The sequence below is a fragment of the Podarcis bocagei genome (assembly GCF_964188305.1).
Source record: "Podarcis bocagei genome assembly, chromosome: 4".
In the NCBI taxonomy this organism is placed as follows: Eukaryota; Metazoa; Chordata; class Lepidosauria; order Squamata; family Lacertidae; genus Podarcis; species Podarcis bocagei.
Window position 1 is genome coordinate 6,467,740 of NC_138128.1, and position 13,075 is coordinate 6,480,814.

At 44.7% G+C, this 13,075-nt stretch overlaps 1 protein-coding gene across 4 annotated transcripts in view; it reads left to right on the forward strand.

The window, feature by feature from the left end:
- LOC308584973 (cytochrome P450 2J2-like) overlaps nt 1–13,075 on the forward strand; it is a 62,569-nt gene that overhangs the window by 20,296 nt on the left and 29,198 nt on the right. The window contains exon 1 of one of the 4 annotated variants that reach the window (XM_081190383.1): nt 8,320–9,199. The exons of 2 other annotated variants lie outside the window; for them this stretch is intronic. In XM_081190383.1, the coding sequence (XP_081046509.1) occupies nt 9,032–9,199 (168 nt within the window). In that variant the 5' untranslated portion in view covers nt 8,320–9,031. Of the gene's footprint in view, nt 1–8,319; nt 9,200–12,700; nt 12,720–13,075 lie in introns of those variants that run through there. One more of the 4 variants, XM_081190385.1, reaches the window with a different exon arrangement.

The window sequence follows — 13,075 nt, forward strand, 5'->3', positions numbered from 1 at the left end:
TGTGTTGTTGTTTTTAAGAATAATTTTTTTATTAACCGACCAATCACATCAAATCAAACCAAATTACATAAATTCCAAATTACACAGCCGAATTTTAATTTTTTGTTGGGGGTACCCATATTTCAAGTTCCGAAGGGATCCAATCAACTTCTTGCTTCTTACTGCTCTTTTAATGTCCACAAATCTAACCTTATGATGTTCACAGTACTATCCAGTCCTTTCTTATTATTTTTCCACATCTCTTGTTGTTATTTTCATATATTTTTCCTTTCTCTTTGTGACCTCTGATAGTCTCCACAAGCTGGTTAGAACAGTTTGTAATCCTGCGTGGATATTATTTTTTTATATCCTGTAGCCATATCCAGATGTTTTCCATATAACATCACTTCCATACATCAAAACAGTCTTAGTGTCATTAATTTTCACCAATCTACCTCCTTTCTCAAAACCTCTGAGGAGATTCAGTAGGAATGCAGTCTGAAAACAAATCCGTTCTTCCTCCCAGCTATAAATCCTTTGGCAAGATGGCGACTCTGAATTAATTGCTGCTCCATTCCCAAAAGCTCTTATTGCTTCTCGGTTAAAGCTCTCATTCCCAAAAGCTCTTATTGCTTCTTCTTTGGTTAAAGTTTATCTCCACACAGACCTTAATCATCCTGCTTGGGTCAGTTCAACCGACGGTTCTAATGAGGAGGGGTTCTTGTAAATCACATAGAAGGAAAGTAAAAAAGGTCCCCCCCCCATTCAGCCCCATTGTCAACATACCCCGCCTTTGGTGTATCTTCATCGTAAAATATTCCTGTTTCTCCAGCCCATCGTCTTCTTTCGCAGAGGTCACTTAAATTAGCAGACTTCACTCCCCTTCTTCACTTGAAATATGTGCATTTGCTTCTTTTGTAATTAATTATTCCAAATTGCTGCAACTAGTGCGCGATCAGAGACGGCGTCCAGGAGAGGCGAGGTCCACACGGGGGCATTCTGCCTAGGGCCCTCACCCCCTTCTTTCGAATCTGTATTCTCTAGCCACCTCCCACCTCCTAACAAATGGCCTGGGATTGTGCCCAGTTTTGAATGAAGCCTGGGAGCTAGAAAAATACTTTGACCCTAGTTTTCTTTCACATATTCGGCTAGAGATATTTCCCAGAACCAGTCATTGTGAGATCCAAGAGAACCTGCAGACACCTACCTTCTTCTCAGGAAGACTCAAACTAATGTGCTAGCTCTGAAGAATAATTTGGGTCATGTTTTAAGTGCTAATTCAAATGAATTGACTCATGAACTACATGACCAAGCTTCCTCATGGTAATGACGGCATTTTTGCTATCTTTCCTTTAGTTGTATGAAGCATTCCCATGGCTTGTGAAACATCTCCCAGGGCCCCACAAGAAGGCCTTGTCCTGCTCAGAGATGGTGTTTTCATATGCAAAGGAGGAGATAGAGAAGCATAAGGAGAATCAGTCCCTGTATGAGCCACAGGATTTCATTGATTTCTATCTACTTCAGATGGAAAAAGTAAGTATCTGCTTTGAAACTGAATGCTGCTCATCCAAGGAATCATTATATTCCCTGTTATAAGTGAATGCTAATCTCTTCCAAGGACACCAATATTTTTTTTCCTGAATCTCAGTTGAAAATGACATTGAGTTACTTTTCCCCAGATTTATTGGATTATTATTTTTCTTATTGAGTTGTGCAAACCACTATTCTGAATAATTTTATTATTATTAGGGTTGTGGGCACTGGAGATCAGTTGATGGATCCAACAGGGCAGTGGGCAAATACGTTTGAAAACCCCCGTAAAACTCATGGGAACATACTCACCACTGAAATGTTGCCTGTGGTGCCCAAACAGTGAGAATGGAGAGTTTGGATTTGATATCCCGCTTTATCACTCCCCGAAGGAGTCTCAAAGCGGCTAACAATCTCCTTTCCCTTTCTCCCCCCCAAAAAAGCACTCTGTGAGGTGAGTGAGGCTGAGAGACTTCAAAGAAGTGTGACTAGACCAAGGTCACCCAGCAGCTGCATGTGGAGGAGCGGAGATGCGAACCCGGTTCCCCAGATTACGAGTCTATCGCTCTTAACCACTACACCACACTGGCTCTCAAAGAGTGCCCAAATAGTATGAATGGCCAACTCACCAAGTGGATTGTGGCAGCTGTTTCATTACACATTGCAATGCATAGCAAGAGGATGCACTTTCACTTTCATCAGCAGGGGACCAAACAAATTCTAAAGAAAATGTTCCTAAACTAAATATGACTTCAAACTCCTACCTCATTTATTCCTACACTAGAAAGGTCAAAATATTTTTTCATCTTGCCTCCTTGGAACAATCTTTGAATACTCTATGGTGACTAAAGAATGATTAAATATGTTTAGTGCTAAGTAATGCACATTTTGAATATCTGCTGCCAGAGAGATTCTTTTGTATCCCTCTTCACCTGCCAGTGTTGGATTATTACCCCAACCCGCAGATTCTCAAATGCAGCACCAGCAGCTACCGCTGTGTACACAGGAATGTGTGCATGGATCTTTTGTCACAACCAGCTACGAAGCACAGGGCCGGCCCACCCATGAGGTAGGCTGAGGCAGCTGCCTTGGGCAGTGGAATGCCAACAGGAGGCATCCTAGCCAGCCACTAGTGGAGAAGTGGAGCGGTGGCAGCTTCCTGCAAGATTTCACCAAACGCTTGCAAGATCCCACTGTCCTCACTGTTGTTGTTACCACATTGTGGCACTGCTGTGTAACCAAAATAAGGGAGGTGGCAGTGACAGCAGGGCAGTGGAGGTGGCACCTTCCTATGTCACCTCAGGCAGTGTAAGAAGACACCTCACCCCGCATGAAGCATGTGTTGGTGGTATGCTAATAGGAGCAGGGGGAGTAAGATAAAATAAGTGCTGAAGGACAGATTGTAATGCATGTAAATGACTTGTCACTTTCCCCATTTTCGAAATCAGAGCAAAAATGACCCAGAGTCCACCTATGATGAAGAAAACATGGCTTTTAATATTTTCGGGCTCTTTGTAGCAGGGACATCCACAACCACCAGTTCTCTGAAATGGGCACTTCTCCTCCTGGCAAGTCATCCAGATATCCAAGGTGAGAGAGGGAGACCTGTGCAGGGCTTCTTTTGATCTCTAGAGTGGGCTGTAATTCTTGTGTCAATTAATTGTTATTGATTTTCCAAAAAAATTAGGAAATTGACGGTAAATTAATTCAAATTTACAACAAATTTAAAAGTTGATTATCTCCCACTCCCTGTTCAAGTTGTTAACAGCAAAGGAATGAGAGAAAAGAAACAATAACATAATTTCCCCATCCTTTCCTCAATTTCCACCGGCTGTGCAAATTCCTGCTTAGATTTTCATTTACCGTAACTATAACATTTCTTCAGTTATTTAATGTCAGGTGCTGGTGGTGGTGGTTCATGAGTAACCAGGCAGGACTCCAACCTGTCTTTTACAGGTTTTATTGTGCAAACTATTTACAGTGCAGATCTAAAAAGTTAATGTCCATCTTAGTCACTTGCAGAATCCAGGAGTGGCCCCTTTCAGCTTCTCCCCCAACATAAGAACTTTGGCATCCTAAGCCTCCTCCTCCCCTCCTTGCGTTTCACCCCTCTGCGCAAGCTGGGCGACCGAAGTAGCCTGTGTGCCTCCTGGCCAGCCGGGCTAAGTGAGGTGCTTGGGCTCTCAGCAGCATCCTCGAGCCCTTTCCTCTCTTGGCTGGCCCCTTCCCTCTCTTCTCCATGGAAGGTGTGGCTTTCCCCACTACTGGATGTGGAACTGCTCCTCTGAAGTTTTGGTGGCTCCCTGTATCCCAACAGTGCCTCTGCTTCCCTCCCCTGTTCCGATGGCAGTCCCCTGACATCCAACCCCCTTAAAAAAAAACTGCCCCATCGGTGGAGTCTAGAGCAGTTTCCCAATCACTGGCATTGGCAGGAGAGGGTGGGAACCCGAGGAATGAATCGTCCTCCTCCTCTGTGGAGTCAAAAACTGCCCCCCTGACCATCCCGGCCCTGGCGGGAAATCCCAGGAAGTTTCCTCTTCATCAGAGACCTCGGCAACTTCGTCCCCTATTCCCTTCCTCTCCCCTGAGGGTTGAATCCCTCGTAGTCCCCCTTGTCCTCTGTGGGTCCAAACACTTCCCCAAAAAACAAGTTTGGGGGTTTGGGCTTGTGCAGGAAAAGAGTGAGGAACTTCTCTTCTCAGTCACGTACCCTGCTGGGATCCATGCATTTTCTGAACTGGGAGCCCCCTCCCAGGCAACTAGGTACTCTACTTGGTGTCTGTTCCACCTAGAGTCAAGTATCTCAGTTACTTCATTACATAGTTCCCTTTCTTCTATGCATGGTGGGGTGGGAACCCCCTGCTCCCTCTCCAGGAAGCTGTGCCCCTCCCTGTAAGGCGACAGCAAAGACCTGTGAAACACCGGATGTAACCTCATGTTATCCAGCAACTTCAGCCTGAACGCTACTGGGTTGACCTGCTGTGTCACCTCAAAGGGACCCATGCTCCTAGGCTGCAGTTTCTTGCACACCCCCTCAGGGGCAGCCCCTGAGATGACAATCACACCTTGTCCTCCACCTGGATAACCTCTCCCAGTCTCCTGTTTGTCCGCCACCTTCTTGTACACTTCCTTGGCTCTTTCCAGAGTCATCTTGAGCTGTTGGTGCATGGCCTCCATCTCTTGTGCAAATTGTTCTGCAGCTGGTACACTCAATTCATCCTCCTCCCACCCTGGAAAGGCCCTGGGATGACACCCATAATTGGCAAGAAAGGGACTCCTCCCTGTGGACACATGTTGAGCATTATTGTACGTGAACTCTACCAGTGCTAGCTTCTCCACCCAATCGTTCTGCCGCTAATTAATGTAACAGCGCAAGTACTGCTGCAAAATGGCATTTGCTCTTTCCGCCTGTCCATTAGTCTGTGGGTGTCTGGCTGGGGAAAAGCTCACCTCTACCTGCAACAAACCCATGAACTTGTGCCAGAAATGTGAGGCTCCTAATCTTCCTTGTTATGCAGTTCCCTTTAAACAAAACAAACTTTGGATTATCTGTTTTCCATTTGATCTTCTGGCTACCGCTCTAGCCCTTTAACACTGCCCATGCCAAGTACTGGGGGGAGAATGAAGTTTATATATTCAAAATAAAACTTTTGTTTCCGTAATTTCCTTCAGATAAAGTCCACAAGGAAATAGAAGATGCTTTAGGTTCTTCTCACACAATCTGCTATCAAGATAAGAAGAAACTGCCCTACACCAATGCTGTGATTCATGAAATGCAGCGCTTTAAATATGCCTTATTTATGGGGGCTCCTAGGCAATGTACAAAGGATGTGAAGATGCGTGGTTTTCTCATTCCCAAGGTAAAGAAGAGTGATACAACTGCACGCCTGTATCCCAAGAGTCTATGAGTAGGTTGCAGCCCCCAGCCATGCAGGAACTTCCTGTGTAGTCTAAAACAGGAGTTCCATCTGCAGACATGTTTCACTAGGGCTATTCCTGGGGTAATGTGGCACCTCAGAGGAGCATGCAGTGGCCAAAGGTCTCAGCGAGGCCTTTTTGAAACAGGTGTTGGGGGAGGCCCTGCTGTGTTTCTGCTTGTATAGAAATATTTTTTTTAATAGAAAAAAGTTGAGGATGAATATGGCCACTGTTAAATACCCACCTGTCCCCCCCAAACTCCATTCAGTTTGAACTCTGTAAAGATTTGTCCTGGGAGAGTGAGGGAGAATCCCCTGTTGGTCTGAATGCTGATCTGAATGCATTCCAAGTTAATTCTTTCTTATTTGCAGGGGACTGCCGTTCTTTTTGATCTGCGCTCTGTTCTTCTTGATCCAACACGATGGGAGACTCCTGCAGAGTTCAACCCGAATCATTTCTTGGACAAGAATGGACAATTTGTGGACAGAGAAGAATATCTTCCATTTGGTGCAGGTGAATGCAAAAGTCCAAGCTGAGTTGTGGTCTATAGACATGCTTATTGGTTGGCTTCCAGGAAATGACATCATCATCAGCAAGACAGTAGGGCAGAATGGATGCAATCAGTGGCGTAGCGTGGGGGGTGCAGGGGGGGCCGGCCGCACCGGGCGCAACATCTGGGGGTTAGAGTTAGGGGGCGCAAATCCACGGGTTAGGGGGTGCAAATTACTTGCCTTGCCCCGGGTGCTGACAACCCACGCTACGCCACTGGATGCAATATCCCCTTGGCAGGAGTGGCACTGCTGGTCAGCAGGATGGGGCAAGGCTGTTGATAATTTAGGGAATTTCTGGCTGGTTGATTTTGGACTCACAGGTACCCAAACCCTTATGGGATTCACACTTCACACTTGCCACCCCATTGCCCTGTCCCTGAGAGAGGTAACACTGCCAGCACCAGGGTGCTGTCGCTCCCTGTCACACGTCACAGCTGGATGCCATCCAACTTCTTTTCAGGTGACAAGGCTAAAGCTCCCCCACCTCTTTTCATGGAATGTAATTTAGCCTGCTATGAAACTATATTCAGAATTGAGTCTGCAGTTAAACTATCCCACTTCCGACTGAGGTTGAATAGGGACAAGACAGAAGTACTGTTCTTGGGGGACAGGGGGCGGGTGGGTGTGGAGGACTCCCTGGACCCTAACAGCCCACAGACTGTCTCCACAGAGTGGTGCATTCTCTCGATATCTCCTCCTTGGACTATTGCAACGTGCTCTATGTGGGGTTACCTTTGAAGGTGACTTGGAAACTGCAATTAATCCAGAGTGCGGCAGCTAGACTGGTGACTGGGAGTGGCTGCCGAGACCATATAACACTGGTCCTGAAAGACCTACATTGGCTCCCACTCCATTTCTGAGTGTTGGTGCTGACCTTTAAAGCCCTAAAGGGTCTTGGCCCAGTATAACTGAAGGAGCGTCCTCACCCCCATCCTTCAGTCTGGACACTGAGGTCCAGCTCCAAGGGTCTTCTTGCAGTTCCCACACTGCAAGATGTGAGGTTACAGGGAACCAGGCAGAGGGCCTTCTCGGCAGTGATACCTGCCCTGTGGAACGCCCTTCCAACAGATGTCAAGGAAATAAGCAACTATAATACTTTTAGGAGACATGTGAAGGAAGCCCTTTTTGGGGATGTTTTTAATGTTTAATGCTATATCATGTTTTTAACATTTGGTTGGATGCTGCCCAGAGTGGCTGGGGAAACCCAGTCAGATGGGCGGGGTATAAATTCTTCTTCCTCTTCTTCTTCTTCTTCTTCTTCTTCTTCTTCTTCTTCTTCTTCTTCTTCTTCTTCTTCTTCTTCTTCTTCCTATTGATTATTTCACTTTCCTAACTATGTCTAGTTCTCCAAAGTATTATACAGTATAGCATGTTTTATAGCTGCGAAGTAATTGACACTGAAAAGTAAATTATTACTCAGTTGCTGACTTTCCCATGCTGAGTTTCCCAGCCTGCTGAGAACATTCAGCTTCCAGCTGCCAGAAGGAGTGAAAGAACTCAATCAAGAGCCTTTACTAGGGGCTACAACACATCCCCATCCTTATAAACTCTGTGCTATTCCCCGTGGCAATGCAAACCTCTGATTTTGTTTAAAAGCACCATTTTCCTCTCAGTGTCCCTCTAGTCCCACTTTACTCAAACTTCTGTCATTGCTTAAAACATACACTTTTCCCTTTTAGTGTAAAACCCATCTCACAATATTCAAACCGGATGGCAGCATGCTGCTGGCCATGTGAAGGTGTCAGTTGCTTGCACATTTATTTTTGCTGTTTCTTAATAAAAGTACAAAGGCATAAGAGGAACTCTGGACCAGGCTGGACCAGGCAAGATAGGACCCGTCTAGTCCTCCAGATGTCTGTGGGAAGCCTCCAAACAGGAAACTGAAAGCAACAGCACTCTCCTTGCTTACAATTTCCAGAAAGTGATATCCATAGCCACAGCGTAGGCAGAACACAGCCCTTGTAGTTTGTACCCACTGATAGCTTTAACCTCCATGAACCTATCTGATTCTCTTTCTGAGCCATCCAAGTTGATTGGAATCACTACATCTTCTGGGAGCAAATTCCACAGTTTAATGTTGCAGAAATGTTGCATTGGTCCTCACTTGAACTTAATGAACCAGAAAGGGCGTGAGTCAAGCATAAGTGTTATGGTCAGAAGTCCCTTTGCCAGGGATCAATGAAGGTTTTGATAGCATAGTTAGATATATCAGCCAGACACTCAGAAGTAAAGGCCTTGGAAAAGCTACCTCCATCTAAGTGAAGTGCTGCTAGTAAGCTTTTCTCATTTGTACTATGACTTAATAACAGTAATAGCAATAGCAATAATAATAATAATAATAATAATAATAATAATAATAATAATAATAATTCTCTTTCTCTTTCTTTGGGAGCAGTTGCTACTTTATTATTTTTTTGACAAAGTGATAATAAATAAATAAGAATAAAAATGTGCACCCTACCCCCGAGACCATTCCATTGTAACTATCCAACCTCCCAAAATTTCAACACCTCTTGTGATAGTTTGACCCCTTCTGTTTTAGCTGCACAAATTCTACAAACACCTTCCGTGCCTCCTACATATTCCCCGTCTTACCTTAATAGCATGTGTTAATTTATCCTTAATAGCTATATTAAGGGCCATTGCCATGAGGTCCTGGCTGAGGGCTTCCCATGGGCATTTGCATCGGGCCTTTTCCATATGCAATTTTATTTCATGAATGGTATGGTACATATTTTCCCAATGTTTCTGGCACAAATCAGTCTTACACTAGCCAAAATTCTAATTGCAATTCATATTAATCAGACTTCCTCTCACCTGAAAAATCACATGAAAAATGATTATAGTTTTCAACTGTAGCACATGACTTGGGATCACATTCCAAGACTACCTGGACATGGTGTCATAACACTTATTCCTTTTTAATAAGAGAGTATATAAAGAGAGAGAAATGTTGATTTCTCTGAGGAAAGCAAGATCTCCTTAGAGAAAGAGTGTTGGACTTAACCAGGAATCCTAAAAAGTCTCAAGGAGAAAGAGAAAGCAAGAGAAGGATGGAAATAGGGGCATTTTTTATTGTTATGCTGGTGGTTCTTCTGATTCTGCATTTCCTGAAACAGCTCTGGTCAAATAGGCACTATCCTCCTGGACCTCTCCAGCTTCCTCTCATTGGAGGCGTGTGGCGGATTGGGGTGAAGCTTCGTGATGATACTTTCATTAAGGTACTTATTTCCAACTCAGTCTAATATGAACAATTATTTTACCTATTTCCCTTAACAACTATGATATTTCAGCTTAAACAATAGTAAGGGTTAAAACAGTAAATGTCATGGCCACAACCAAGCGCAGAATAAAATGTGATGAAACCCCTGCATTTACTGAAACTGAATTTAATTAAAAATCCCCCAATGTTCCACTGCGAGAGAATCATAGAATCATAGAATCATAGAGTTGGAAGAGACCACAAGGGCCATCAAGTCCATCCCCCTGCCAAGCAGGAAACACCATCAGAGCACTCCTGACATATGGTTGTCAAGCCTCTGCTTAAAGACCTCCAAAGTAGGAGACTCCACCACACTCCTTGGCAGCAAATTCCACTGTTGAACAGCTCTTACTGTCAGGAAGTTCTTCCTAATGTTTAGGTGGAATCTTCTTTCTTGTAGTTTGGATCCATTGCTCCGTGTCCGCTTCTCTGGAGCAGCAGAAAACAACCTTTCTCCCTCCCTCACGCAGAATTTTTATAAACTACTTTCATGTGTAGTAAGGTCAAGAAAAAGTGGCTAAATAAAATTTAATAAATGAAAAATTATACAAAATAAACATATTTTTTAATAAATTCAGTGAGCTAGGTAATCTGAATTTGTTCATTCCAGGCACTCCTGCTGTGTTACGTACAAGGGCATTAGTATAAAAACACACAAAAGTTGAAAATGTGCACTCAGAAATTACCAATTGTTATAGGAATTCTAAGGTCTAAAAATAGAAGAAATGTTGATAATTGAACAAGGTAAACACACATACGTAAAGATATAAACCACATGTCTAAAATAGTACAGGAGAGCAATCCAAAAGTCATCTTGGCTCTCCTAAAGATTCTCAGTATTTTCTCTGCCTCCTTAATCCCTCTTGCCTGAGAACACGTAGGCAGATAGCAGTCAAGGGAAGTTCCTGAAGGGATTCCTCTCCTATAGCAATGAATCTCCTTTGTATTAATTGTCCTTGTTTGCCCAGATGCTCTGCATTGAGGGATGTCTGACAGGCATATCAAATGCTAATGTTTTGTGTAAACTGTGTCTGGAACTGTGTAACCTGCTAAATACTCAGGAATATCACATCTTGGCTTGCCTCAACCACAGTAACCCTACCATATGTGTGATGTAATTTCTGACTGTTTGTAGAGGGGAGGTCCTCCTTCTCCACGCCAAAATGGAGCAAATCCTTAAAAGAGATGTTTCTTTTGGGTTCTGGGTCTCTCTCGTCTCCTTACAAGGAGTGGAGGGAACTCTGTTGCAACAGAAGAAAAAAGATCTGCCTTGCTTCCATGGCACCCTGCCTCCATCCATTCATCTCTTACCCATCATGGACTTAGGGGATCAGTCCCTTGGGGAATTGGGCAGCAAAAACCAACCACCCCTATTTTTTCTATATCACCATTGAAAAGGTAAGTTGTTGTATACTCAGTGGTGGAGGAACCCTCTTCGTCACCTGGGATGGTACGCTTAGGGGTGGGGTGAACCGCCCAGCAGACTATGCATGCACGGCAGCTCTTATGGACACCGTGAGCGAGTGGCAGCTCATACGGATGCCGTAAGTGGTACCCATGCTGACTGCGCGCGTGCCCTTCGCTGCTCCACAGCTGGGGGGAGGCAGCGGCCCAACTTGGCACCCCCCAAGGTGGCACCCGGGGTGACCCATCCCCTCTGCCCCCCTCTTCATACGGCACTGTGAATACTGTTACATTTTATGTGGATGTTTATAACCAACCAGAGAATTAACATGAAAAATGTTTACCTCCATTCTTTCAAATCTTCTAGAGCCATCACTCCTGGTGAATATGAACATTATATTAAAAAAAATAAACCCACAGCACTGACCACAAACACATAAGAAAATGCATTTTAAAAAGATTGAGCACAAAGATCACTCTGCATTCATTCATGGCAACACTTCAACAGCTACAGACCTGCATATGCTATTCAAGACGTTAAGCCTGGAAGTCTTCATCTTCTTCATTGGAAATACAAACACTAAAAATTTTTTAAAAAGCAATTCAAAGACTAATACAGCAAATTGCATCTCTGCAGTAAATGCTAATCTCCAGGTAAAACCACTTCTGCAATAAACATAGGAGGTGGGGTTGCAGGCGTCACGCCCCTTCCCCAGATTCCCCAGGCTGGAGCCAGCCCCCACGATACCTAAGGGAATCTCCGCCCGTGTCATACCCTGGGCCAGCCAGTCGGCTGGCTCCGGGGGAGGGGCCTCGGCTATTTAAACCTGCTGCAGCCGAGGCTCCTCCTCTTTTCCTCCGCTGCTGCTGCTGACCAGGTTTTTCCCGCCCATCCCACCCCTTTTTTAGGATAGGTTCTTTGACGTTGATATGAACTACGGTTGGTCGCCGTCAAGGGGCCTGGTAGGAATTTCCCCAAATGACAGATTGGCTCCAGCCATTTGGTTTTCACCTACCTCATAGCAAACCGTCACAACTCTTCGGTATTGGCAGTTAGGCATTGGTAGGGGTACTGTCCTATTGTTATGCAAATGAATGGGGGGAAGGAGCGCCATCACCTTCCCCCAGGCAAGGGTAGTCCGGTAAAGGATTCCGGGCTGTGTGGCCTTCTCCTAAGCCTAAGGAGGTGTGGGCCCACAGCACGCCAGCACGCGGTGACACCCAGGGGAGGGCCTAGTTGACGTGCCTCAGGAGGACTCCTCCCCCTGGTGATTAACCCTTCCGGCTTCTAGCCGGTTAGTAGTTAGGACCAATGCCTAAGCCAATACCGCTCAATTCCTGTAATCAATAAAATTGTGGCTTAATTCGACCCATTAACCTGAATTCTTGTGTCCTGTGTCTTTATTTTCTTGGGAGGAGGCGGGAACTCGCCACGCAATACTCCCAGCAAGAGCCAAAGGCCAGGTCTGTGAAATCAGCATCAGAGAGTCATTTAAAAGCACCAGCTGCAGCTGTGAGACTAATGGCACTGAGACAGGAAGGTGCACAGGCTGATCCTGCTACCACTTACTAGTCAACACTTCTCATAGAGAAAATGCAACAACATTTTGGCATGTGTATTTTCCTGATTTCACCTAGCTCCCCATGCTGTAATTCTCCTACTTTATATGTTTTTGTGCTTTTCATTATTAATCAGATTCTTGTCCTTTTATATTAGTTTCTATATTATTATTATGTGTGTTGTTTGTATCTGCAGGATGAAGGATGCTTAAATCTGAAAGACACCACACAAACCAAGCAGCTGAGCTAATGAAATAGTTTATTGCAATATACTCTGGAGCTTGTCCTCCCACTCTTCCCATGTGTGATGCAACATGGCCCAGAATGCTATGCACTTCTCCTCTTCCAACAGATGGATGGACACCAAGTTCACTTGGCAGTGTAGCAGGAGATCATTATGTATTTCCAGGAAAGCCATGGGACTTTTGTAGCTCGTATGTAGCCAGGGAAGACACGAGACAATATTTAATTTGTTTGTTTGTTTAATACATTTGTAAGCCAAATTATTCAGACAGGTATTTCTTAATTCCTTACCACTTAATTCCATCCTCTTCTTAATTCCTTAACACAACTTTGGGTAACCTTCCCCAAAAATGTCAATGTGCGGGGGTGACAAAAGAAATTCTGCACCAGGTACCACCTGATTTGCTACGCCTTTGCTGTTGTGACCCACCGTGGGTCATAAACCTGACCCAGTGCTCTAGCCAAGCTTATATCAACTTGATGCCCTCCAGACTCCAATGCCCATCTGCCCCAACCAGCATGGCCAATGGTCAGGGATGATGGGAGTTGCAGTCCAACAGTATCTGGTGGACTCCAGTTTCCACATCCTCGCACAAAATGTTTTTATGGTGATGATGAAGAAACCTCT